This window comes from Microcebus murinus, chromosome 2 (genome assembly GCF_040939455.1).
Source record: "Microcebus murinus isolate Inina chromosome 2, M.murinus_Inina_mat1.0, whole genome shotgun sequence".
NCBI lineage: Eukaryota > Metazoa > Chordata > Mammalia > Primates > Cheirogaleidae > Microcebus > Microcebus murinus.
This window is the reverse complement of record NC_134105.1, coordinates 105,082,755-105,108,533: the sequence shown is the minus strand read 5'-3', so window position 1 is coordinate 105,108,533 and position 25,779 is coordinate 105,082,755. Positions and strand designations below refer to the sequence as shown.

The 25,779-nt window shown below is 44.7% G+C and overlaps 1 protein-coding gene across 12 annotated transcripts in view; it reads left to right on the top strand.

The window, feature by feature from the left end:
* The window catches only part of ARHGEF11 (Rho guanine nucleotide exchange factor 11), a 116,976-nt gene that overhangs the window by 78,107 nt on the left and 13,090 nt on the right, over positions 1-25,779 (top strand). For 5 of the 12 annotated variants that reach the window (XM_012767671.2, XM_012767668.2, XM_020284980.2 and 2 more), the window contains 18 exons: positions 982-1,119; positions 7,147-7,221; positions 7,444-7,545; positions 8,672-8,770; positions 9,976-10,018; positions 11,506-11,602; positions 11,791-11,913; positions 14,358-14,381; positions 15,593-15,737; positions 16,053-16,152; positions 16,912-16,941; positions 20,713-20,842; positions 23,861-24,040; positions 24,129-24,176; positions 24,373-24,560; positions 24,852-24,998; positions 25,287-25,366; positions 25,519-25,644. In XM_012767671.2, the coding sequence (XP_012623125.1) occupies positions 982-1,119; positions 7,147-7,221; positions 7,444-7,545; positions 8,672-8,770; positions 9,976-10,018; positions 11,506-11,602; positions 11,791-11,913; positions 14,358-14,381; positions 15,593-15,737; positions 16,053-16,152; positions 16,912-16,941; positions 20,713-20,842; positions 23,861-24,040; positions 24,129-24,176; positions 24,373-24,560; positions 24,852-24,998; positions 25,287-25,366; positions 25,519-25,644 (1,875 nt within the window). The remainder of the gene's footprint in view (positions 1-981; positions 1,120-7,146; positions 7,222-7,443; positions 7,546-8,671; positions 8,771-9,975; positions 10,019-11,505; positions 11,603-11,790; positions 11,914-14,357; positions 14,382-15,592; positions 15,738-16,052; positions 16,153-16,911; positions 16,942-20,712; positions 20,843-23,860; positions 24,041-24,128; positions 24,177-24,372; positions 24,561-24,851; positions 24,999-25,286; positions 25,367-25,518; positions 25,645-25,779) is intronic. The other 7 variants (XM_012767673.2, XM_020284976.2, XM_020284975.2 and 4 more) reach the window with 6 other exon arrangements.

Below are 25,779 nucleotides of genomic sequence, written 5' to 3'. Positions count from 1 at the left end.
AGCCTAGCTCACAGCAACCTCAAACTCCTGGGCTCGAGTGATCCTTCTGCCTCAGCCTCCCGGGTAGCTGGGACTACAGGCATGCGCCACCATGCCCGGCTAATTTTTTTTTATATATATATCAGTTGGCCAATTAATTTCTTTCTATTTATAGTAGAGACGGGGTCTCGCTCTTGCTCAGGCTGGTTTTGAACTCCTGACCTTGAGCAATCCGCCCGCCTCGGCCTCCCAAGAGCTAGGATTACAGGCGTGAGCCACAGCGCCCGGCCGAATTTCAAGTTTTGAAGGTTATCTCTTCCAGGTGTTCTCAGTTTGCATGTGTTCTCAGTTTGCATATATAAACTCTATAAACCTGCAATATAAAGAGTAGAAGAAATAGCAATGGTGATAGCAAAATATTTAATTAGCCAGATTAATTAAATATGTGAATAAGTGGTTGAGAACATGTTAAAAACCTAATTATAGATAACAATTGGCATTTTATTTTCTTGCTGCTCCTGTTTGTGGGAAGATGATGAATACACATGAAAGGATCAATATATAGGAAATTCTCCAAGAAAGTGGGGTGGGAGGGGCGTCCTATAAAATCTACAATTGACATCTAGGAGGCAGCATAGTTGGTGATGAAGAAAAGTATGTGCTGTGGGTTGAGACTACCTGGGTTGAAGCCAGAAAATATCTCATTACTAGCTCTTTGACCTTCAGCAAGTCTTATAACCTCTTGGAGTCTTAGTTTTTTCATGGAAAAGTGGGAGGAATAATAGTATTAGGGCTGCTGTGAGAATTGAGTGAGATAATATATAATCAAGGGGTTAGTATAATGCTGGACACAGAGCAAGGGGTTAGTATAATGCTGGACACAGAGCAAGTTTTGAATTTCTATTAGCTAATGTTATAAGTATGGTTATCATTACCAAATGAGCTGAGCCCAAAAGGTCTTCTGGCCAAGGTTCCTTCTTACGGAATTCTCCATTCCTCTAGTCATTGATGAATCGGAACTCAGTACTCTCAGATCCTGGGCTAGACAGTCCTCAAACCTCCCCTGTGATCATGGCCAGGGTAGCCCAGCACCACAGGCGGCAGGGTTCAGATGCACCAGTCCCCACAACCAGTGACCAGGTGAGTGATCCACTTTGTAGTTTTCCTCTCTCTTTTTTTCAGAACTGAGATTTGAAGGCATGGGTCTTACCAATACATGGTCTTGAATAATCAGACTAAAGCCCTGCTCCAGCAACCCCAACTGAGATAGTCACTTACTTAGAAAATAAATGGTAAAAAAAAAAAAGAACATGGAATAGAAATATGAAAGTAAGGCTGTCTCAGGCTCTGTGTGAAGAGTCGGTGAATGTACCTGAAGGCAAGTGACAGATAAGGAGCAGGTAGTTGGTCTTTCTTTTAATGTCTATGTAGAATAGGAAATAGGTTTTATTCAGTGTTTCTCCAGAATACTAATTTTCAGTTTTCTCATTCCTTAGCAAAATTTCTTTCTCACAAACAAAATCTTTTTATTTGGGACACTAATGTAGGGAAGAAAAAAAAAAACTCAGTTCCCCTGAGACATTTTCTGATTAGCTGCCCTCAAGAATACTTCCATGGAGCCCTAAGATCCTGCAAAACCTAATTTGAAAGCCCTGCTCTCAAAGAACTAGATCCAGGAAAGATTTCAGGAACACAGGTATTAGCTTAGTGGAAAAAGCTTGCAAAGACTCTGGGCTGTCTGGCAATGGAATGAGCCAGCCCAAGAGCCAGAGAATTGCCTGTCATTGTTCAGACAGAAGCTGGGCCACTACCTATTAGAGACACTGGGGAGAGATTGCCTAGTTTTGTAAAATAGTGTTTCTTAAAATTCAGTCACCAATAGTGACTGTAATGATTTATAATAATTTATAATCACTATAATGATTTTTCCATATCCATGTTTCACTATGTAATGTTACTTAATATTTTTCTTTAAGCTAACTCACTTTTTTCAACTTAAATTCATTTTAAAGGAAATCTGTCATTATCTTAAATTAAAACCAGTAACACTATAAATGCAAGGTAAATGTAAAACTAAATATAAGTTTAGAAACAATTTTGTTAAATTCTACCTAGAAAGATATAAAACAGTGTAGACAAAAAGCTGTCATTTATGTTAAAAAGAGGAAAAAGCTTCTTTTATATCTCTGGATGCATATTTAAGAAACTGGTGGTCGTTGCCTCTGAGGGGGAATTAGATGGCTTGAGGGTAGAAGTGGAAGACTTTTCATTATATTTACCTTTTTGCATCTTTTTAATTTTAAACTCTACAAACATATTACTTATTCAAGAAATAGATAAAATTTTAAACAAGCTGAAAAATAAACTCTAGCTAGATTCTATTGCTTTTCAAAGGCTTTAATTAAGCCTGAGACTGATTCTGCTTTTGTTTAAGCTATCCTTAGCACCAAGCAGAAACTTTTTCTGGGTTAATCAAAAGGATTGAATAAGAATTGAAAAGAAGCCAGGCATGGTGGCACATGCTTGTAGTCCCAGCTACTTGGGAGGCCGAGGCAGTAGGATTGCTTGATCCTAGGAGTTTGAGGTTGCTGTGGGCGAGGCTGACGCCACGGCACTCACTCTAGCCTGGGCAACAAAGCGAGACTCTTGTCTCAAAAAAAAAAAAAAAAAAAACTGAAAAGAAACTTAACTTTCTTACAATATGATTCAGTGTTATTTAATGCCATGTCCAGGTACCACCTAAAATCATCTTGAGCCTCAACAAAAAATTATTTAAAATCATCTTGGCTGGGCATGGTGGCTCACGGCTGTAATCCTAGCACTCTGGGAGGCCAAGGCGGGTGGATAGCTCGAGGTCAGGAGTTCAAAACCAACCTGAGCAAAAGTGAGACCCCGTCTCTACTATAAATAGAAAGAAATTAATTGGCCAACTAATATATATAGAAAAAAAATTAGCCGGGCATGGTGGCGCATGCCTGTAGTCCCAGCTACTTGGGAGGCTGAGGCAATAGGTTCATTTGAGCCCAGGAGTTTGAGGTTGCTGTGAGCTAGGCTGATGCCACGGCACTTACTCTAGCCTGGGCAACAAAGCGAGACTCTGTCTCCAAAAAAAAAAAATCATCTCGAGTTATACCAGTGTACCTCTCACACTGGAAAACAGTGGTGTAAGGAAATATACAGGTAGTATTTTCAAATTGTGGTTGTCACCTTTTGGTGGGTCATAATATCAATATCTGAGGTCAAGAGCAGTGTTTATTTTAATGAAGTAGAATTTAATAGTGTGGGAAAAAGATATTAGCATTCATCCAATATAATAAGAGTAAGTTTAGTTTTGTGAAACTAAACTTTTTGTGAAACTAAACTAACTGTTTTAGTTACATATGCGTGTACTGAGTTGCAATGAAAATGTATTTATTATTGGAAGTTATAGTCAAAAACAGTTTGAGCTGGGAGTGGTGGCTCATTCCTGCAATCCCAGTGCTTTGGGAGGCCAAGGTGGGGTGATTGCTTGAGGAGAGGAGTTCGAGACCAGCTTGGGCAACATAATAAGACCACATCTCTACAAAATTTTAAGAATTAGCTGGGTGTGGTGGCATGTGCCTGTAGTCTTAGCTGTTCAAGAGGCTGAGCCAGGAGGATATCTTGAGTCCATGTGTTGGAGGCTGCAATGAGCTATGATCATGCCACTGTACTCCAGCCTAGGTGACAGTGAGACCTTGTCTCTAAAAAAAGGGGGGGGGGGGGTGAAAGCTGCTGTTCTAAAGTTCTTTTAACTCTGGGTGCCTAGTAATCTCTGATTCCAGGAGGTGGTTTTCAGAAAATAGGATCTCTAAAGTAATTTTGGCTAGAGAGAGAGAGAGAGAGAGAGAGAGAGAGATGATACTAATATAAGGAAGAAAACAGAGTAAACAGTAATGCCACTGTTTAGCCAAATACAAGTCATAGAGAGAGAGAGAGAGAGAGAGATGATATTAATATAAGGAAGAAAATAGAGTAAGCAGTAATCCTAATGTTTAGTCAAATACAAGTCACTAGTGAAGTGACCAATTAATCAGCAAGTTGGTTAAATCTAGTCCCTGATGGTGCTGGATCCTAGAATCTAGATCTAATTTTTCTGTCTTTTCTTCCCTCCTCTGAACAAAGCCAAGCCTTATTTTGTGCCATGACAAACCTGCTGGGTAGGTCTCCTGTAGAAGTATATGGGCTTGAGGTACCCACCCTGGTCCTTCCTCCAGAAGGCTTTTTATGCAGAGGGCTTCTTTCCCAGGCTTCAGTGAGTAACCCCAGACAGTGGGGTTATAGTTTTCTGCCTGCACCTTTGCTGTTTCTGCCCACACCTACCATTCATCCCCCCAAACTCCTGACTCTACCACACACACATATATCTCATGAGTTCTCTTTGGTGGTGGTGTGATTTTAGTAAACTTGTCTTCTCTCTCTTGGGCTTAGAGTTCCAAGCAGCATCTTTTTTGTATTATATAGCATTTATCGCTCTGCTGTTATTTACAAGTCTAATTTCCCCACTAGGCTTAATTCATGTTTATATGCTGAGCACAGGGCCTGGCACATAGTAGGTGCTTCATAATGCTTAGTGAAGGAATGAGTGAATATTTTGGAATGGGACTAATCAAAATTGTCTTCTGAGTGTCATCTTGGGGAGGACTTATCTAGGACACGGAGCTTCTTGAACTTCTCAGAGCTGAGGTTTCACAGTATGATCTATAGACAGAGGACATGGCCTAGGTGAATCCTATTCTTAAATCCAGAGTTATGCAGTCATCAGAAGAAAATTCTAATCAAGAGCTCCTCTACAAAAGAATACATTTGATACTCTAGTTTTATCTATTGAATATAATTTAGTTATTCTTAGAACTTAGAGGGGAAATGAATCCAATGTGTATTAAAATGTCTGGTGTACCAGCTGCTGTGCTAGATCTTTAACAAAAAGTCTCATTTAATTCTCACAATCAGGAAAGGAGGTGGCTGTTAGAGTCTTCATGTGGTAAATGAGAAAAGTGAAGCAAAGAAGGCTTAGCTTGTTCCTGTCAGGGTCAGAACTAGAAGTTAGTTCTCCTGGGGCCTAGCACAGGGCTCCTTCCCCTCCTGGCTGCTCCTTCATTGCCCACGTCCATACCCTTCCCTTTGTGGAGCTCAAGGACCGAGTTCAGGTTGCTGAGGGGGTTCAGGCATACATCCTGTTCCCAGGGGAAGTTTTCCTTTAGGAGGGTTAACAGGAGCAGGTGTGGAGTAAATGGTCTTAGAGTTCTTGTTTGTCTCTTCTGGTTTTGTTCATTTTCTGAGAACTATTTAAGTTGCTATTCTTTGAATGTTAAGAGCAAATATAGTATAGTTTCTCAATAATAATAGGTTAATAAGAGCATAGAGGAAAAACCTGTACTACCCACGAAACTGTCAGCAGCAGAGAGATGGAAGCATAGGGAACTCTCACTTTCTGTTACATAATTTTGTAATCTGTGTTTTTATAGTAATCATATTCTGCTTTTGTAATCAGAAAGATTATGTATTTGTAAAGACTTTTTTTTTTTGTAGACAGAGGCTCACTCTTTTGCCCAGGCTAGAGTGTCATGGCATCAGCCTAGCTCACAGCAACCTCAAACTCCTGGGCTCAAGCAATCCTTCTGCCTCAGCGTCCTGAGTAGCTGGGACTACAGGCATGCGCCACCATGCCCGGCTAATTTTTTCTATATATTTTCAGTTGGCCAATTAATTTCTTTCTAATTTTAGTAAAGATGGAGTCTCACTCTTGCTCAGGCTGGTTTCAAACTTCTGACCTTGAGCCTGCCTTGGCCTCCCAGAGTGCTAGGATTACAAGCGTGAGCCACCATGCCCTGGCCTAAGACTTTTAAAAAAATCCTCCCCCCAAACAATCAAAAACCTAGTGCTTTTCAGGTTTCACCAGAGAACCAAGTAGAGCCAAATGTGCTTGTCTGCCACCTCCTAGGGATCTTGGACCCCAAGGGGTTGAGGGTCTAGGATGTTTGGGGAGAGCAAGATACTCAGGATGTGTCTAAAAATACAAATACAGTAAGTACATCAAGCCTGACTCTGCAACTATGAGCATGCCAGTCAGTCTCTCTGGGCCTCATTTTTGTTTTTAGTTATAAACGAGTGTTAGACTCTAGCCTCTGAGATACCTTATGGGTCTCTCATGTTCTGTGACTCTGTCATTCTGGATATAGAGTCTGTAAATAACCAGAGAATAGAAAAGGAATAAGGAGCATCAGGGAGCCAGTCAGGAATAACCCCTAAAGAAAGTGGGGTAGGAGGGTCTCTTGGACCTAGATAAAAGTAGGCACAATAAGCTCAGTGGGTTCCAGAAGCAGAGTCCTTGCTGGGGAATCACTGGAAATGAAGGAGATAAAATTGAGTGAAAAATATAGTTCCTAGAAAAATCTTTAAAAGCTCAAAGAACCTTTAGGGAAAAAATTTGTCCAGTAAAGTATCTGAAAAGTTTATGCAGTATGAAGTCTCTCATATCTAATCAGTGGCATATTGGTTAGAATTAGGTTTTTATTAAAATTGAGGTAAGTAGGAAAAAGAAAAACTAGTCTAAGAAGTTTGGATTTTAGACAGGTAATAGAGATCTACCATAGACTCTTAAGCAGGCAAGGGAAATAATGCAAATGATGTTTGAGAAAGATCTACCCAGCCCTTTTGTTCAGGGAGACAGAGATCTGCTAGGTTCCCAGACTGTTACTTAGCCCCCATCACTTACTAGGCACACAGTAACTGTTCAGTGGCATTGTGGTAGACACTAGATTTGGAGAGTATGTTAAGGAAAACAACAAAGCCCCTCAACCCAGTAGTCCAGTAGGAGCTATAGGTTCTTATTTTGTTGGATGACACACCCTCCCCAGATCTTTTGCAAACAGGAAGAGAGCATTTTCTCTTACTTCCCATCTTCATATGTCATGTGGCCAGGCTGTTCTGAGTCTGCCCTGCCCCACCCAGAAGCATTTGATTTCCTGCAAGTGGAAATCATTTCTCTGTGCTTGAGATTTGGGGGTAGTGAGATGCCAACGTTTACCAGACCTGTGTGGCTTTCTTTGTGAGTGCTATGCTATGACTAAACAAACTTCATTGAGGGGGGTTGAACACCCTGTCCTCTATAACCCCTCATCTCTACAACTTGACTCTCTCCCCCAGGGTGTAGATCAAAGCCTGAAGCCTTTAATTATTGGCCCAGAGGAAGATTATGACCCGGGCTATTTCAACAACGAGGTAACGGTTTCCTGCTTTTCTCCTTTCATCATTCTTCTGTCATACAAGTTGTTCTGGCCTAGAAGCAGTCTGAGTAGCACCAGCTGTGAAGGGAACTTGGGGGAGGGAGCCTCAGCTTATAAACCCTGGAAGGTGGATCACATGGGAGCTGAAGTGGAACAGGCTGTGCTGCTGTACCCTGCCTCCGTGCCTCCCAGCCATTCTCAGCCTTCTGCCTTCCAGAGCGACGTCATCTTCCAGGATCTTGAGAAACTGAAGTCACGTCCAGCTCACCTAGGTGTTTTTCTACGCTACATCTTCTCTCAGGCAGACCCCAGTCCACTGGTAAGTCAGAAGTATCATTCTTGATTGAAAGCCTGCTTGTGCTTGGCAGAAAGAATCTCTGGCCTCCGTTTCTGCTCTCTAGATGTTACAAGTCAGATCCATGGGCATAGCCAGGAACTTCAAGGACAGAGACAAAATAGAAAAGAAGATGACACTTAGGCAAAAGGGTTTCTTCACTTTATGTGACATAGCAAACTACATCAATAGCCTAGGGAGAAGTGAGAAGAGCTAGGCCAGGAAAACTGTCGTTCTTGAATAATTTAGAAGGCTTTTTGGAGAACATGTTCTTTCTAGAGTTTTTTGAATGAAGGAAAATACAGACTGGCTACAGAATTGAGATAGTGGCCCTACAAGAAGAATTGGCAGAGAGCAAGAGACAGCAAAGGATCTTCCATCTGAAGGTGATGATAAGGAGAAAAGCGAGGGGACGGAGACCACAGTGCCCCAGGACAGTGCTCAGATTCAGCAGCCTTACCAGTTTCTCTCACTCTTCGCAACTGCTTAGGAAGTAGGGATGGAGGAGAGAGGTTGATGTTGTGTTCTTCAGGATAAACTTCTTGCCCAAGGCATGGACTGCTGTTTTGTCTTTCTGGGGATACCACTATTAGAAGCCAAAGTGAACGTCTGTTTGCTCAGTAGGTATTCATTGAATACCTGTGTGTGTGCCCCAAGTGCTGGTGTCTCAGAAGCATTCCTGAATAAAGACAGGGCACATCACAAAGAAATAAAACATGAACCCTTAGGAAACAGCATATAAACAAGTACAGGACACAAGTAAAATATCAAATGTGGAGAAGATACAGAGTTGAGGAGCAATGACTCTGAGGATGTGCGTGTGGGAAAGGGGTGGGATTATTTTACCACAGGTTTCTGAAACATTCTAACCCAGGGTTTCTCAACCTCAGCCTATTAACATTTTGAACTGGAGAATTCGTTGTTGTGATAGACTGTGCATTTTGGGATATTTGGCTGCATCACTGGACTCTACCCACTAGATGCCAGTAGCACCTCACTGCCCCAGTAGTTGTGACAACTAAAAATGTCTCCAGATGTTGCCAAATGTCCCCTAGGGGGCAAAGCACCCTGGTTGAGAATCACTGCTCTAACCCAGTTTCTCTCCTCTTAGCTTTTTTACTTGTGTGTAGAAGTTTATCAGCAGACAAACCCCAAGGAGTCCCGAAGCTTGGGAAAAGACATCTGGAATATTTTCCTAGACAAAAATGCGGTAAGGCAGTCATAGATTGTGTTGCAGTTTCATTATACTCTTTGAACCACTCTGAGACAGAGAAAAATAAAGCAAAACATTCAAGCCAAGTGGAGACAGGTTCTTAAAGAGAAGTCCAGGCTAAGAGATTTCTGCTTCTAGCTCTATTCCCAAAAGATTGACCTCTCTATACCTCTTTTATCCCACATGTAGAATACACATTGCCTCTCTCCAAAGTGGAGAAAGAAAGAGATTGTACCAAATTCTCATTGCTCTCCCCTGAATCATTCATTGCCCTACTTTCCCCCCAACCCTCCCTGCCTTCCACATTCCTGGGATAAAGAAACATGTTCAAAGGCACCCGATGATGTAGATCAATGAGGCAAGAGGAGAATCCCGTTTTCTGCAGCTCAGCCTGACTTGCTATTACTGCCCAAAGGCAGGAGTCAGAGGCTGGAGACCCCATAGTATTTGGGATGGATAGCACTCGGTGCATCTGTACATAGTTCCCAAGATTAGGTCAGGGATCCCACTGACAAGAACATTTCTGCCTACAGAGGACAGTTCCCATCCCAGACTTCCTAATCTGTTCAACTAAACTAATTCCAAGGTGGCATTCTTCTTCTAGCAGTAAGCTGCTAGGGCTAATATGTTGGGAAAAATTTATTTTTCTTAGGATTTTTTATTTGCCACCTTAAATGGGTATTGAGTAAGGAGGTTAGAGCTGCCACTTGTTTTCTGTTGGTTGTTATGGAACCACCCCAGTATTCAGGTGTCACAGACTCATAAAGCAAAAACCAGAACATTGTGCTGAATGAAAGACTAGGTGACACAAGGCTAGTTTGCCCCTGGGAGTGAAGAGGAGGGGAAATCCATCAAATACCCTTAAAAAGGTTTTCTTCTTGCTGCTAACTTAGCACCAGTTCACTTTTTAGAACAATGTGCCCATCCCATGCACCCTGTGACCTTGAAATAAGAGTGGAAAAACTGCATGTGCCAACCTCAGAATATAGTCCCAGCTTGCCCTGTAACCTCAGATTCCATTTCCCAAAAACTATAGCCTAGAATTCAGGTGTACAGTTGGAAAAATATGAGTGCAACGTGGGTAGATGTAGGCAAAAAGGTAATAAGAAGGTAGAGTTGCTAAGCCCTCCTCACCCTGCACGTGGTCAGTCTCCCTGGAGTGTGCCGACCTCACCACTTCTGCCCTGCTCTTCTATTTCTAGCCTCTGAGAGTGAAGATCCCTGAGATGTTACAGGCTGAAATTGGTAAGTTGGCTCATTGGTCAGTTAGTCTCCTGTTGGTGTCCTTTTTGTCCTAAGCTCTCAGGAGGCTCCAGAGGACAGAGGGGACATCGTCCCTGTCATTGGGCAGCCATCCTCTAATAGAAAAGAACACTGCCCAGTAGCTTATGGTCATGCGTAAGGACCATAGGAGCTCACTCTGCCTGGTGGAGCTTGTCATGGGAAGACACTGGACTTGAAGTTAGGAGACCTGGGCTCATTTCTGCCAGTCTTCCTCTCTGGGCCTCAGTTGGCTTATCTGTACAAAGAGGAAATTGAACTTGATCAGGGAAACCTAAGGCAGATCAGTCATCAGAATCCCTCTTTTAAAAAATACAAAAATCAGAGCCTCACTCCATCCCACCTAGACTCAGAATCCCCAGCGCGGTTTGTTGCAGGGTGCAGGGCTTGTTTTGTTTTTGAGACAAAGTCTCACTGTGTTGTCCAGGATGGAGTGCAGTAGCATCATTGTAGCTCACAGCAACCTCAAACTGCTAGGCTCAAGCGATCCTCCCATCTCAGCCTCCAGAGTAGCTGGGACTACAGGCACACACCACCATATCCACTTATTTTTTTGTTTTTTAATAAAAATGAGGTACACTTTGTCACCCAGTCTGGCCTCAGCCTCCCAAAGTACTAGGATTATAGGCCTGAGCCACCAAGCCTAGCCTTGTTTTTGTTTTTATAAGTTCCTTCCTTGTACTGATAGGAGCTGGTCCAGAGTAATGACCCAGTGGACTAGATTATTCCCTAGCTCCCTTCTAATTCTAATCACAAGTAGAAGAATTAAGGGGAGGCAGTCTAAAGTGGATGTCAGCCTGAGAATCTAATCACAGGCAGCTTTTTAGAAGATAGTATTGAGAGATGCATTTGCAAAGATACAATTTATGGGCACATATGATAGGGAGAAGAGCTTATAGGCACAGGTGATAGGGTGAACAGACCCTGTTCAAACGCAGAGAGAGACCGGCTGCCCTCAGGGACTTGGCCTAGCCTGGGTGGAGCTAGATGCAGGGACAGGAGAGACATCTTTCCATTTCTACTGGAGAGTTTGGGTTTCGTGGAATGTGAAGTGCTTGCCTTTTTTAGCTTGTGAGCTGGCTCTGGAGCTTAAAGGGGAAGGAATGAGCCTCTCAGAGGTCCATACTTCCGATGTCATAGGACAGCACTTGGACACATCCAATGTGAGGGGCTTTAATATTTTGTCCCTTAATGGAACATAGAACATCCAGAAAATGTTTTTGTCCTTGCCTTGGGCCTTGGACATCAGGATTCCAGTCCTGAATTCAGGAATGACAGGGGAGATCCAGGCCTCTATTTCCTTTAGGGTAACAGGGAGCAGAAGGCCAGCCTCTCCCCCCAGTGTCATGGGAGCTAAAATGCCTCGAGATGCCCAGCAGAAGTGACCCCTCCCCCCCCAGTCCCGCTGCCAACGACCCACCCATTCTGCTTTCTCTGGGCTTCCACTGCAGACTTGCGCCTGCGGAACAGTGAGGACGCCCGCAGTGTTCTCTGTGAAGCTCAGGAGGCAGCCATGCCCGAGATCCAGGAGCAGATTCATGACTACAGGTTGCCCAGCTCCCTGCCTTCCTAGTCTCTGCTTGCACCTCCGCCCCTTGGCCCTATCTCGTTCACTCTGTGGGCGTGCGTACCTCTTGTTATGTGTGTTTGTTTGCCTGTTTCTGGGTTTCCACCTGTTGAGTGTTTGTGTATGCATTTATTATTAGTATTTCTCTCTCTCTGCTTCTGTTGCTTAGAACGAAGCGCACCCTGGGGCTAGGCAGCCTGTATGGTGAAAATGATTTGCTGGACCTGGATGGGGACCCTTTCCGAGAGCGCCAAGTGGCCGAGAAGCAGCTGGCTGCGCTTGGAGATATTTTGTGAGTCTTCTGTTCTATTCTCATGCTCTGAACATGCCAAATAGGTTGACATATTCTGTGGGTCTGTTTTCCAGCTTACCCCCCTTCCACTTCTTGCCTAATTCTCCTTCCCCTTGAAGATGGGGAGAGTTGTGCCCTCTGCTGTGTCTCTCGGTCTCAGAGCTGCCAGTGCTCAAGGGAGCTGCACAGCCGGGAGCTCCTGACAGTCATTTGGTGGTTGAGACAGACCCTGGGCTCTAGGAACCTGTGAGCTTTCTGCTCCCCCTTTCGAGCCCTCTTCCTGACCTTCCTTGCCTCCAAGACCCTATCTGAGGCTAAGAATGAGACCAGTGCTGTGAGTGTCCAGTGGATAAAGTTCCTTCAGGAGGCAGCTAGAACTGGCTTGAGAGAAATTGAACCGTCTTTTACTAATCACATCAGAAAACTAAACTAGCCAAGCTTATGAAGGAGCTGCTGGCACAGGGGCTTTGTAATGTTTTTCTAGTCCCGTTTTCTAAGGGACACCTGGGATGCAAGTCCCAACATCACAGACTTTGTGGGGACATTTCCGGGCTTAGAAGCAGTTTTTTGCCCAGTACTGCTTCTCGTAAGTAGTTGTATGTCCTTGATCAAGCCATGTCATACAAGAGTTGGACTAGATGATCTTGGTAATCTCTGTTAACATTGACAATTCAACTTGGCAGATATCTGTGGTCTTCGTACTGAGTGCCAAATGCTGTTCTGCATCAAACACTCTTGGGGTGTATTCATAAACAAAGCAACTCTTCCTGTTGTGGAGAGCTTAACATCATAGTGGGAGGGAGACAGCAATATGTAATAAATGAGTAAATTATGTAGTAGATTAGAAGTAATGAGTGCTGGGGGAGAAAATAGAGCAGGATGAGGAGGCTCAGGAGCACCAGAGCCAGTGCGTTGCAATTTTAAATAGGGTGGTCCGGGCAAGCCACATGGAAAAAGTAATATTTGAGCAATTGAAGAAAGTAGAGGAGTTATCCTTAAAGGCATCTAGGGGAAGAACATTCCAGGTAAAGTAAACAGCCAAGGCAAAGTAAGAATGTGCTTGGCATATTTGAGGAACAGTGCAGAGACCAACGTAGCAAGAGCAGAGTGAGACAGTAAGTGATGAAATCAGAACGACAACAGGAAGGGCGGCCACACAGAGCCTGTGGACTGCTGTAAGGGTTGTGGTCTTTTGCTCTCAGTGAGTTGGGGAGCCTTTGGAGCTGCAGAGACTAGATTGTGGGTGGAGGGGGTGGGAGAGCAAGGGAGGTTCCAAACAGGGAGGTCAGTTGGAGACTGTGTGGAAGTCCACATAGAAGGTGACAGGGGCTTAGACCAGAGCAGTAGCAGAGGAAGTGGAGAGGGATCAGTTCTAGTTGTATGTTGACTGTAGAGCCAACAGGTAGATATCCTAAAAATTTGAGTGTAGGGTGCAAGGAAGTCTCCAGGGTTTGTTTTTTTTAACCTAAGCTACTAAAAGTATGAAGTTGCCGTCAATCAAGATAGGGCTAATTGCATGGGGAGTAGTTCTGTGGGAAGTCAAGGGCCCAGTTTTGGACATGTTGAATTTGAGTTCCCTTTTAGACTTCAAACTGGAGATCTAATGTAGCAGGCAGCTGCATGTACGAATCTCGCATTTGACAAGAGATCTGGGCCAGAGATGAGACTAGATGAGATCACACAGAAAGTGTGTATGCTTTGAAAACTTAACCCTCTGACCTTTAGCCAAGCCCAGTGTCTTTCTGGGCCTTAGTTTCCCTAGCAGTCAGATGGCATTAATCACCCCAACCACTCCAGGGTTGGAGGCAGGACCCACCTGTCTATTTCGAGATCATAGGCACCAGAAGTATATGAGATTATTATTGACAGCATAGGCATCCCACTTACAATGGATTTTATTTAAAGCAGTGAAGTTTTGGTCTCATAAAATGGAGATATAATACTTTCTTATGGGTTATTTTGAGAATTAGGTGGGCCAATACGTGTAAATAGCTTAGAATAATTCCTGGCCTAAAGAAAACACTCAAATATTAGTTGTTACTATTTACCTCTTATAAATAGGTTTCTTTGCATTTGATCTCAAGGTATCTTCTAATTCACTCCTGGGTAGATACAAAAAGGAGCCTCTTCTCCATAATAACTTCAGACACTGAAACAGATGGCAAGCACATTCCCCTCCTTTTTAGCTAGAAGTACATCGTCATCATCATAACTCTACTAATTGAGTCCCTCAAGGGAGTAAGGATTCTCACCTCCTGAGCCCCCAAGCTGGCTTCAGAGCTGTGACCTAGAGTCTTAAGTCTGATGTTTTATCATACTCCTCCCCTTCTCCCCCACCAACCCTCCCTTCCTCTAAGAAAGAATTTACCCTCCTCCCAGCCTCTGCCCAGGCAATGAGCCTCTGTCTTTGCAGTCTGAGTCATCTGTTTTTTCTTTTGTTCCAGGTCCAAGTACGAGGAAGACAGAAGGTGAGTGAGTCCATGATATGGTTCATTTGCAGCTTTCAAGGTGGGAAGGAGTGGGGTTGAGCTGCTGTGCATTCCAATTCTGCCAGTCAAGGGGAATCCCTAGCACTGTAGAACCATGTGGGACCATGGTTCATACAAGTTTAGTTCCCAGGGGTCTGTATAACCATAATACATAGGGGTCATGAGGTCTAGGCCTGTGATGCCCAGGGATCACTCCCTAGGGATATGGGTCTGCCCCTCAGTGGGAAGATACCAACCTGCCATCGCTCCATTACCATACATGCCTTCCTTTTCTTTACCCAAATGAGCCCTCTCTCCCTTCCCACTTCTTTCCCTTAAACCACTTAAAGTAATAACCATGATAGTAAAATCAGCCTGTGTTGGTGGTGCACCTACAGAGGGGAGCAGGGGTGCAACATAGTTCCTCTCTTGGCAAATATTATGATTTTTTTTTTTTTGCAGCCTATGTACTTATCTCATTGTTTCTCATCAGCCGAGGTTAAAATGAGTCTACATTCCATGAGCACTCATGCTTAATAAGGGAGAGAAGATGGGTTAGAAGTCTGTTTAAAAGGGGAATAAAGCTAGGACTGAAGCTTTGCTGCATTGAATCCACAAAGTGGATAATCTATCTATTGAATTGTAGGCCAAGTATATTTTTAAACACAGAGCTCTGGACAGTTTCATCTGTGGCAGTTGGAAGCTACTTGACAGCTCCTTTCCATCTCTTTTTCTCTTTGTACTTATAAATGGGAGACTGGTGAAGGCAGTATACCTTGGCAGAGGTTGGCATTTGTCCCTTCCCCTTGTTACCCCACACCTACACGCATGCCTGAGGCTATTAGCTATGGACCTCAACCAGTCCTCCAGGTCTGCCCATGGCTTGACCATTCAGAGAATTGTTTATTTTAGGGAATTGGCATGTCTTTCCACTGAGCATCATCCACTCATTGGGAAGAGCTCTGCTTAGGGAAAAAAACAAGATTTCTCCTGGGAATCATGCCAGCCAAGATTTTTAGCCAGCTTTTGCCTGCTATCCCACTTGATTATTCCAGACTTCCCTTTAAAAGGAGTAGTTTGACCCATAAGTGCCTCTTCCCCACTCTGGGTTATGGTGATGAGATTGTCTGGGGCGGGGTTTTGTCCCTTCTACCTGCTGCAGGGAAGCTAACTTGAGCTTTCTGATTCATGACTCTGTTCCTCTCTTACAGTGCCCCCATGGACTTTGCCCTCAATACCTACATGAGCCATGCTGGGATCCACCTTCGAGACTCACGACTTTCCAACACAGCTGAAAAGGCCCAGTCTGCTCCTGACAAGGACAAGTGGCTACCCTTTTTCCCCAAGACCAAGAAGGTGACAGAGCTACCCTAGAAAATATCTTCTCTTGGTGTAGTTCTTGCTGAGGTAGACTAGGAAAGCCATTTTGCAGCTGTCTAGCTACACCCATCCACTTTTGGATGTGGAGTCAGTCAGAACACCCAGGCTAGAGCAGCTCTCTCTCCCATCCTCCATGCCCAGGCCAGACATGGACATGCTTGTTAGCACACAAGCATGAGCCAACTTGCCAGTTATTTGCTGAGGGCCAGTCGTAGGGCCGGTGGCAGAGTTGATCAGCAGCCACATCTGGGTATTGGGACCTCCTCTAAACCCCAGTGTCTCCTGTCTCAGCAGAGCAGCAATTCCAAGAAAGAAAAGGATGCCTTGGAGGACAAGAAGCGAAACCCCATCCTCAAATACATTGGGAAGCCCAAAAGCTCTTCTCAGAGCAGTGAGTATTTGGGGAGCAACAGCCATAGAAATTCCTTGGGCAGGGACCTCAGCCCTTTCACATACCAATATGTTGGCGGAATGCCTTCCTATGTTTCTGGGAGCCAGAGACCCAAACTCTGAGACTGTAGCTTCCTCTTATTACTGCTGCTTTCTCCACTTGCCAAACCAAAGGCAGGCTCTTTGAGGTACAAGTGAGTGTTTCAGAGCCAAGGAAGCTGTAACAGTCCCTAGATATTAATCTAGGAACCCAGGACCAGTTGTAGCCACTGACCAGCCATGCGGAGGAACATTTCAACCTTGGCAAAGATTACCTGTGGGCAGTAAATGCCCCATTCACCTTCATCTGTATGCCTGCACTCCTACTGTGTGTTGGGAGCAATTATAGGCCCTTGATTGGGGGGAGGGGTTGAGTCACTATTAAGTAAAACTCGGCAGATAGGGGGCAGATTTGGGACCTAGAGGTTTTCCTAAAGCCATCAGTAAGCCAAAACTCAATTGATCCTATCATTGGTCTCTTCCCAGCCATGTGTCATTTGTCTGGAAGTTGTTGCTGGCCCCTCCCAATCAGTATCTAAGTCCCCGCTTAGATCTGAAATTGCTACATTGGAGGAGGGAGAAGGAAGGGACTCTTCTAGATCAGCCTTGATTTTTGCTACTACCTTTTCATTTCTAGCTTGATGTAATTTTTATTTTGACTCTTGAAACATTAATTTGACTTTTCATGGTTTACTTTTGTTTTTGTTTGTTTTTCTTTTAGCATTTCATATCCCTTTGTCCCCTGTGGAAGGTAAAAGGACCATTTTCTTTGGGTTTGTCTTTGCATTAGCACTGAGTTTCCACCTCCCAAATCTTGTCTTCTCTTTTTCTTCTTCATCTTCTCCTGTCCTGTTCCTCTTTCTTCTCTTTCTTTCTTCTCTCCATTTCTCTTATGTTTTCCTCCTTGTTGCTAAAGCTGCTCTGCGACACAAACCCCTCGTGGGTGCCTACCGTCCTTACGTTAAGTATGAGTCCTTGCCTGCCCGACCCAGGGTTCTCATGGGGCAGGGACGCTCCTCCCACAGGTAGAACTCTTTCTGGGTTTTGGCAAAGGCCAGCCTTATAGTTCCTCTGGCAATTTTTCCACAGCTTGAGGCTTTTCTCTATAATTGGGTCACATCTCCATGGATGAGGTTCCAGAATCCAGGGTTCTGTATAACTGAAGGAAACCCTCACAAATTGAATTGTCCTCCAGAAGCACAAACACCTCAGATTTTTATTTTCAATTGAAAAATAAAAATCCTCATATTTGAAGGTTTGTTTTTAGTAAATCATGATCTCTTAACAGTTTTTCTTTTGAGTATTTTTGTCTCTATCATCTACTTTGCCCAAGCCCTTCAGTGTAGCACCTCCATCTCTTTTGACTCTTAACTGCCAGCACTATATAACCATAGCAGTAAAAAGAATGACCCTAAGTGTGTATTAGAGGACCTAATACCTTCCAGAATCTAGGTATTAAAACAATAAATAAGACACATTAACCTACAAGAAGCTTAGAACCAAGGGTGAATGTCACAGAATTGGACAAATTCATTTCCCATCAATGAGGTCCATATACATAAAATTAATTGATTAATATTTTCTAAGTTCTACAATAAATAAATAGATTTCAGTGGGAATTATTCTGTTTTAAGAATTCATTTTATGTAAAAGTGGCAATTAAAAATATTATCTTCAGCCAGGCACAATGGCATGCACCTGTAGTCCGAGCTACATGGGAGGCTGAGGCAGGAGGATTGCTTCAGGCTAGGAGTTCAAGGTTGCCGTGCACTATGATTCTGCCTATGAATAGCCATTGCATGCTAACCTGGGCAACATAGTAAGATCCCCATCTCCCCAAAGCATTACCCTCAAAATTATTTTAAAGGTTATTAAACTCATAGACTTCTTTTTAAAAATTATTGAAAAAAATGTTTATAAAACAATGAAAAAACAGAGTCTCCTTGAAATCAAGCCCTTAGTTCTTAACACATGCTTCTCATCTGCCCTGCCAAGAACTGTATGAGGCAACAGCAGGCATTAAGAAACTTGAGAATGGACAGAAACGCCCAAGGTAGGAAGGGAAGGTTTCTGACCTCAGGGCAGGATAAGGATGTGAATATCCACCAGCTCTTGGAGTCAGATTTTTCCATTGTGATTTCATGATTTGGTTTGGGGTTCTAAAATCCCTAGGACATCGGACAGATCTGTATCCGTACCTAAAGATGAAACACCCATCAAAGCTAAAAAGCCTCAATATTGAGTGTTTTTGCCATTTAGGACATCAGCTATTACCCCTGTAAAGGATCTGATTGTAAGTAGCATATAATTTACCTTTATTTAGTCCCATTATCATTCAGAGACTATAGGAAGAAGAGTAAGAGCTACTAACAAAACTTTACTCTTTTTAAAAATCTGTCCCATCCTACCTGTTTTTCCCCTGTTACTCTGGGGAGTAACCTATTTGGCTATACCAGATTTTAGGACTACACCTATTTCTTGCCACAGCTAGGATGTAACTATATCCAGAACACAATTGGGCTTTTTTTTTTGTAGAAACAGGCCCAGGCTGGAGTGCAGTGGACTGATCATAGCTCACTATAACTTCAAGCTCCTGTGCTCAAGCGATCCTTCTGCCTCAGCCTCCTGAGAAGCTAGGACTACAGGTGCACACCACCACATCCAGCTAATTTTTTTTTTTTTTTTTTTGAGACAGAGTCTCGCTTTCTTGCCTAGGCTAGAGTGAGTGCCGTGGCGTCAGCCTAGCTCACAGCAACCTCAAACTCCTGGGCTCAAGCAATCCTACTGCCTCAGCCTCCCGAGTTGCTGGGACTACAGGCACGAGCCACTATGCCCGGCTAATTTTTTATATATATATATTAGTTGGCCAATTGATTTCTTTCTATTTTTATAGTAGAGACGGGGTCTCCCTCAGGCTGGTTTTGAACTCCTGACCTTGAGCAATCCGCCCGCCTCGGCCTCCCAGAGTGCTAGGATTACAAGCGTGAGCCACCGCGCCCGGCCTTAATTTTTTATTATTATTATTTTTTGTAGAGACAGGTCTTGCTGTGTTGCACAGGCTGGTCTTGAACTCCTGGTCTCAAGTGATCCTCCCTCCTCAGCCCCCAAAGTTTTGGTATTACAGGCAGGAGCCACCATGGCCAGCCACAGCTGGGCATTTTCAAAGTGGCTCATGGGTGAGGGAATAATAGCAGACTCAGTCCAGTGGCTTTCAGTTCTAGGGTATTCCTGGTCTCCCACATTATCACCAGCCAACACAGCTCAGGACTGCAGCTGCACAGCTGACCCTGGAATCTGCAGTGGCCACGAGGCCCAGATGCACATTCAGTTTAGGACAGGCAGATCTGATCCGAATCTCCAAAATGGGAGTGATAGTAACAGCCCCTACTCATAAAACATACACACAGCCACTTACGCAGTTTTAGAAAAACATTTACCTAGCCACCTGCCTAATGTGAAGTTATAGACTTTGAAGAGAGCAGCTAAATGTTTTTCTGTTCTTTCTGGCTTAGAAATTTTCTTACGAAGGTCAGATTTTAAGACAGGCAGATTTGTAAGCTTGTATATACATAGTTATCAGAATCTCTGAAGTCACGGGCAGGACTCTGTTAGCATGATTAGGATCAGCCCAGACCTCAGGGTATTTATATTGCCTCCCTGGTTCCACTTACCCTTCCCACTGGTCTCAGGCAGAGCAGCATTTCTAGCCCCACCCCTGCTCTAATATTGCTGGGCTCAGAGCTAAGCTAGTTGATTTGACGGTGAGCTCCTCATCTTTCTTCTCTCCTGCTGAGAGAGCCCTGGATCTGAGTTCTTATCTCCAGGGTTTCTAAGTGGCATCAACTGTGCCTTTTCACTCTCCCACTTGTCCTCTCTTTTTTTGAATGAGAACTGTTTTGTCTTAGCTTTGAAAAAGGGCTGGACTTTGAATGGCAGAGAGTGATGTCTCTCCTCTGTTCTGCCTAGATTATATCTCATGGTACTAAAGGGTCTGATTCCATAATGATGGAGGCTGTAAAGATGGAGTTCCAGAAAGAACAGGGAGGAAAGTTGGGGAAAAACAGAAATAATGAACTCTAAAAGTAATATAAATTTGAGACGTGCCTGATATAATATGACAGCATGGCCAAATTACATGTAGATGTATTTTTGGCCTTCTTGGCTATTTTTTTAACCTATATGTAACTCTTAGGAAAAATCTAATCATGGTGTTCAAGCACAAGTGTCATTGTAATAAAGAATGTGAGACCTGAAAGAAAGCTCCATAGAAGATGTACTTCCAAACCCTCTCATTTCACACATGAGGAAAGAGTAGACCCAAAAAGTTGAATGACTGCCCAGGACCACCCAGCATAGTCATGGAAGAGCCAAAACTAGAAGCATGTCTCTTGATTCTGGGTCCTATGCTGTTCTTATCCATGCTTGCTCATTACTCTGTCTTCTGGGCTAGAGGGGAGTAAGGGTCTGAGACATCATCCCTGAACAGAAAGCGTAGTATCCTTCACTTTCTTTTTGCTTCCAGTCAAACCAGGCAATGTGAGGAACATCATTCAGCACTTCGAGAACAACCAGCAGTATGATGCCCCAGAACCTGGGACACAGCGACTCTCAACAGGAAGCTTTCCTGAGGACCTGCTGGAGAGTGACAGGTAGTAGTGGCTGGATGGGGCTTGCCAGCTGCCTGTGAAGGGGAGCATAGGTAGAGTTTGGCACTGGGGTTTAATTCCAGCTCCTTCATCCTTCTCTGCTAGACTACAGGGCTCCCACTATAGAACTTCCTTCCCTGCCCCAACATCTTCAGAAGACACACTGAGTATTGATAATCAGGCCAGTGGAAGAGCAAACAAATCCTCTGACCTCCCAGCCCAGGAAGCACATGCTTTTATTTTTTTTTTTTTTTTTTTTTTTTTTTTTTTTGAGACAGAGTCTCACTTTGTTGTCCAGGCTAGAGTGAGTGCCGTGGTGTCAGCCTAGCTCACAGCAACCTCAAACTCCTGGGCTCAAGCGATCCTCCTGCCTCAGCCTCCCGAGTTGCTGGGACTACAGGCATGCGCCACCATGCCCGGCTAATTTTTTTTATATATATATATCAGTTGGCCAATTAATTTATTTCTATTTATAGTAGAGACGGGGTCTCGCTCTTGCTCAGGCTGGTTTTGAACTCCTGACCTTGAGCAATCCGCCCGCCTCGGCCTCCCAAGAGCTAGGATTACAGGCGTGAGCCACAGCGCCCGGCCTAAGCACATGCTTTTAGAATCTGCTTTGGAATCATCCCCTGAATACTCAGTAGCCTCTATCCCAAGATTGAGCTAGATTATATTATAAAGCAGCTAATAAGGAAACCCTAAATAAGGAGCAAAGGGAAGTCCTGGGGGGAAAAAAGAGCAAGGAAGGCAAAAGAAGGTCTGTTTGTGAAAAAGAGCGCTAGAGATGAGGTTTCTGCTGGTATTTTAAAGACAAGCGATATAGCTGTGGGCAGCAGGTGTCCACGTCAGCAAAGAGATACAAAGTTGATTGATTCGAAATGAGCTGCTCTTCCCTTTTCAAGAAGAAAAAAGGGAATTGAGACTATGGTATCTCTCATATTCTCCATCTTTGGTCATGTTCTAATTAGAATCCTTGTCTAGTATTAAAATATATTCTCAGACTTGATTGTTCTTGACTGTAGCAAGACAGCTTTCAAGTCATGTCTAAAATCCTATAGCCTACACTTAAAATCAAGATTGCCTGTAGTCAGAAATACCCATGCAAGTTCCTCAAATCACCCTCAGGGTGTAGTAGTGTGGTCTCCTGTGTGGGAAACACTCAAGCCTGAGAGCCTGGCCTGGCAGAAAGGCAGGTGAATTTGTAGCATTCTGAACATTCAAGCCATTTTGCCTTTGGAATAACTAATTATCAAACTATAAATTGAAACTTCCCGCTTGAATGCAAGGTTACTCCTTTATGTTAAGCCTTTCTAAGCTTAATACATTATTAAAGATAATTGTGAGAATTGACAAAGATTTAGGGAAGGTAAAAGATATGTACTAAGAGAAAGATTTAAGTTCTAACTTTAGTAAATTAAATACACAGATTATGTGATTGCTATAGTAGACATGATCTTATAGATATAACAAATATTTTAAGATTATAAGACATTATCAGCATTTTGAGAAAATATTTGAGACCATTTACAAACTTGAATTCTTAGCATTGCTAGGTACATTTGCCCTAAAACATTCACTAGGATCCTAAAGATACTCCAAGCAGAAGCCTTTGGATTGGATGATTGTATACTCATTGGCAATCTAGGGAGAAGTAGTATTAGCAGCATGGTGGGTCAGACATTGTTGTTGTAGGTGCTCAACAGGCATAAGATGCCCCCAGTTCTAGAGGTCAGTACCCAAGGAATCTTTGGCCAGAGACCAATTATATGCCTTACTTGTTGGTGGGAGCATTACTCACTTCTGAGTACTTAAAGGAAGGTCCTTAGCTCTGTAGCCCAGTAACTCCACTAGATGAGATTTGTCATGGTGTTAACACAACCCATTGAGGGCACTGGTAAAAAGTGTTTTGAATTAGTCTGATTGGAATGTTCTGACATATTTCTGGGGGTGAGTTCAGTAGGGGATCAATTGGCAGTATGCTTTCTAACCCTGCAGACAAACCCTCAGGACCCCAGGAGGTGAGCCCCATTTTGGATCATCTGGCAGTTTGGAGACATGATGAATGGAGACCGAGACATTTGGCTCCCTCAGTGCAGCAGCCTGCTGTGTTATTAAGAACTCTCCAGACATTTCCAGGCCTCCTGTGGTCCTAGAAGCAGAGCAGGATGTAGATTAGTAATAATGTCAGCAAAGAACAAGCCCAGCAGGGCTGCAGCAGGGGGCAGCTGGGGGTCAGAGATGCCAGCTGTCTCCGGCTGATGCACTACAGGACACAGAGCAACACCCAGCCATCAGCATCTCACTGGGCTCTGGAGCATGTCAGGCTGAGCACGGCAGGCCCAGGAGCCCATCCTGCCTATCAGCAGGCAGGCCCCTTTAAGCAGACTCCCAAGGCTGTCTTCTCGCAAGAGAGGAAATGAAAGTTTAGGAAAGGTGCTGTTAAGATAGGAATGGAAGAAATCGGCATCATAATTGGAGAGGCTGGAACAGCATATAGAATTTTCTGACAGGCAGTATGGCGATCCTAGAATGAGCATGTGAAGATAGTGACTGTACTTCCTCTCTAAGAGATCCGCCTCAAACAGAGTCAGAGATGGGAGCTGACTGGTTCCAAAGCAGAGGCAAGTTGAACTGACCACTGGATTCCCCCAGGGGCAAGGAGGTGGTACCCTGCAGTCCCTGGTGGAGGACTGTCATGTCCACAGCTTTCCTGACAGGAACATGGTATCTTAGGCCTCCGTACATACAAGTCTGTTAGCTTCAGATTTCATCTTCCTGTTAGGATCTCTTCCTAGTAGGTCAAGAGGAAGATGATTCTATCCATCCATCAGGCCAAGCTGGGGACGGGGAGGAGTTTACAGAGCAGCAAAAAGAGATTGTCATTGAGAAGCTCTGTCTTCCAGGGCTTTGGCCATGTGGGGCTGGGGTGGAAGACCTGCACCACTGAGGCACCCTTGAGGTAGAGCAGCAGGTGAAAGCAGGCCAGGATGTAAAGTCTCAGCGTCTCTATGCCTTTCCCCTCAGTTCACGCTCAGAGATTCGCCTCGGCCGCTCTGAGAGCCTCAAGGGCCGGGAAGAGATGAAACGGTCTCGAAAGTCAGAGAACGTGCCCCGCTCCCGCAGTGACGTTGACATGGACGCTGCTGCTGAGGCCACTCGCCTCCACCAGTCAGCCTCGTCCTCTGCCTCTAGCCTCTCCACCAGGTGGGCAGGGCTCAGGTGGTTCCACCCATTGATGTCTTGAAGCAGGGGCAGGGATAAAGGGTTGCTGAGAGTTACATTCTCTCCACAGGTCTCTTGAGAACCCAACCCCTCCCTTCACCCCCAAAATGGGCCGCAGGTGAGTGATGGGCACCGTGGAGCCTCTGTTCAGGGTTTGTGTTGTCCCATCTGTGCTAGGCTGGACATGCTTCTCTTCATGGCCCACTGGTCTCCTGTGTTCTTACACGGGGCAAGCAGATTGGGCCAGAGAGGGCGGGACAAATCTGTGTGATTTCTTCCTCCTAAGTAAAGCTGAGCTGCCCTTTCTCCCCCAGGAGCATTGAGTCCCCCAGCTTGGGCTTCTGCACAGATGCTCTCCTTCCCCACCTCCTAGAGGATGATCTGGGCCAGCTGTCTGACCTGGAGCCAGAGCCAGATGCCCAAAACTGGCAGCATACAGTGGGCAGGGATGTGGTGGCTGGGCTAACCCAGAGGGAGATTGACCGGCAGGAGGTCATCAACGGTGAGAATGTGCACTTCCCCCCATCACCAATCACACTGCTGTGGGAATAGGTCCAGAGCACCCAAGACACAAAGGGTGGGGGCCCTTGGGAAGGACCGGGTCCATGTGGCTGCAGCTATAAGGTCCACCTTTGTTCTGGCCTCTGGGGTGAGAGAAAAGTTGCTGTATGATCTGAAACCAGCACTCTTGTTCCTCCAGAACTAGACTGGTGTGGAGAGCAGGTAACGACTCTAGATAATGTGCTGATCTGTTTTCTCCATATCTTCCTACCCTTCTCATCACCCTACTCAGAGCTGTTTGTGACCGAAGCTTCCCACCTGCGCACACTCCGGGTCCTAGACCTCATCTTCTACCAGCGAATGAAGAAGGAGAACCTGATGCCCCGGGAGGAGCTGGCCCGGCTTTTCCCTAACCTTCCTGAACTCATAGAGATTCACAGTAAGGAGCCTGTGCCCCTCGAAAGTCCTCCTCTGCTAGCCTTAAGCTTCCTGTTCCAGTTTGGCCCACCTATCAGGACCTCCCTGAGTAAATAATCTTCACCAGTCCTCCTTGGTGAGAGAAAAATTGATGGGCAACCTGAAACCAGCCGTCTGTTCCCCCCAAAAGTAAAATGGTTTCCAGACTGTTCCCCACAGCACTGCTATCAAATCCCTTTCTCTCAGTCACAAAGTGTTTGGCAATTGAGCTCAACCCCAGGCATTTGTGTTTCCTCTCTCCTTGCCCCAGATTCCTGGTGTGAAGCCATGAAGAAGCTCCGGGAGGAGGGCCCCATCATCAAAGAGATCAGTGACCTCATGCTGGCTCGGGTATGGCTCCAAATTTTTCCTGCTTGGCAAGGAAATTGGAGGAGTTAGTCCTGTTACCTAAGGCTGGGGAATTTGGCAGAGGAGAGGATAGGCAGAGGACTGGTCCCAGACAGGGTTGTAACGCTAAGCTGGTGTCCATTCTGCCTTTTCAGTTTGATGGTCCCGCCCGAGAGGAACTCCAGCAAGTGGCTGCACAGTTCTGTTCCTATCAGTCAATAGCCCTAGAGCTGATCAAGACCAAGCAGCGCAAGGAGAGCCGATTCCAGCTCTTCATGCAGGTATGTCCTTGGCCATGCCTCAGCCTTCCTTCATTTCCATCAGGTTCACCACCAAGGACCTCCTGAACTTCTCCCCTCCTGGCCCCAGCCTCTCTCTCCATGGTGGAGAGTAAACCAGCGACTCCCTCCACCCAC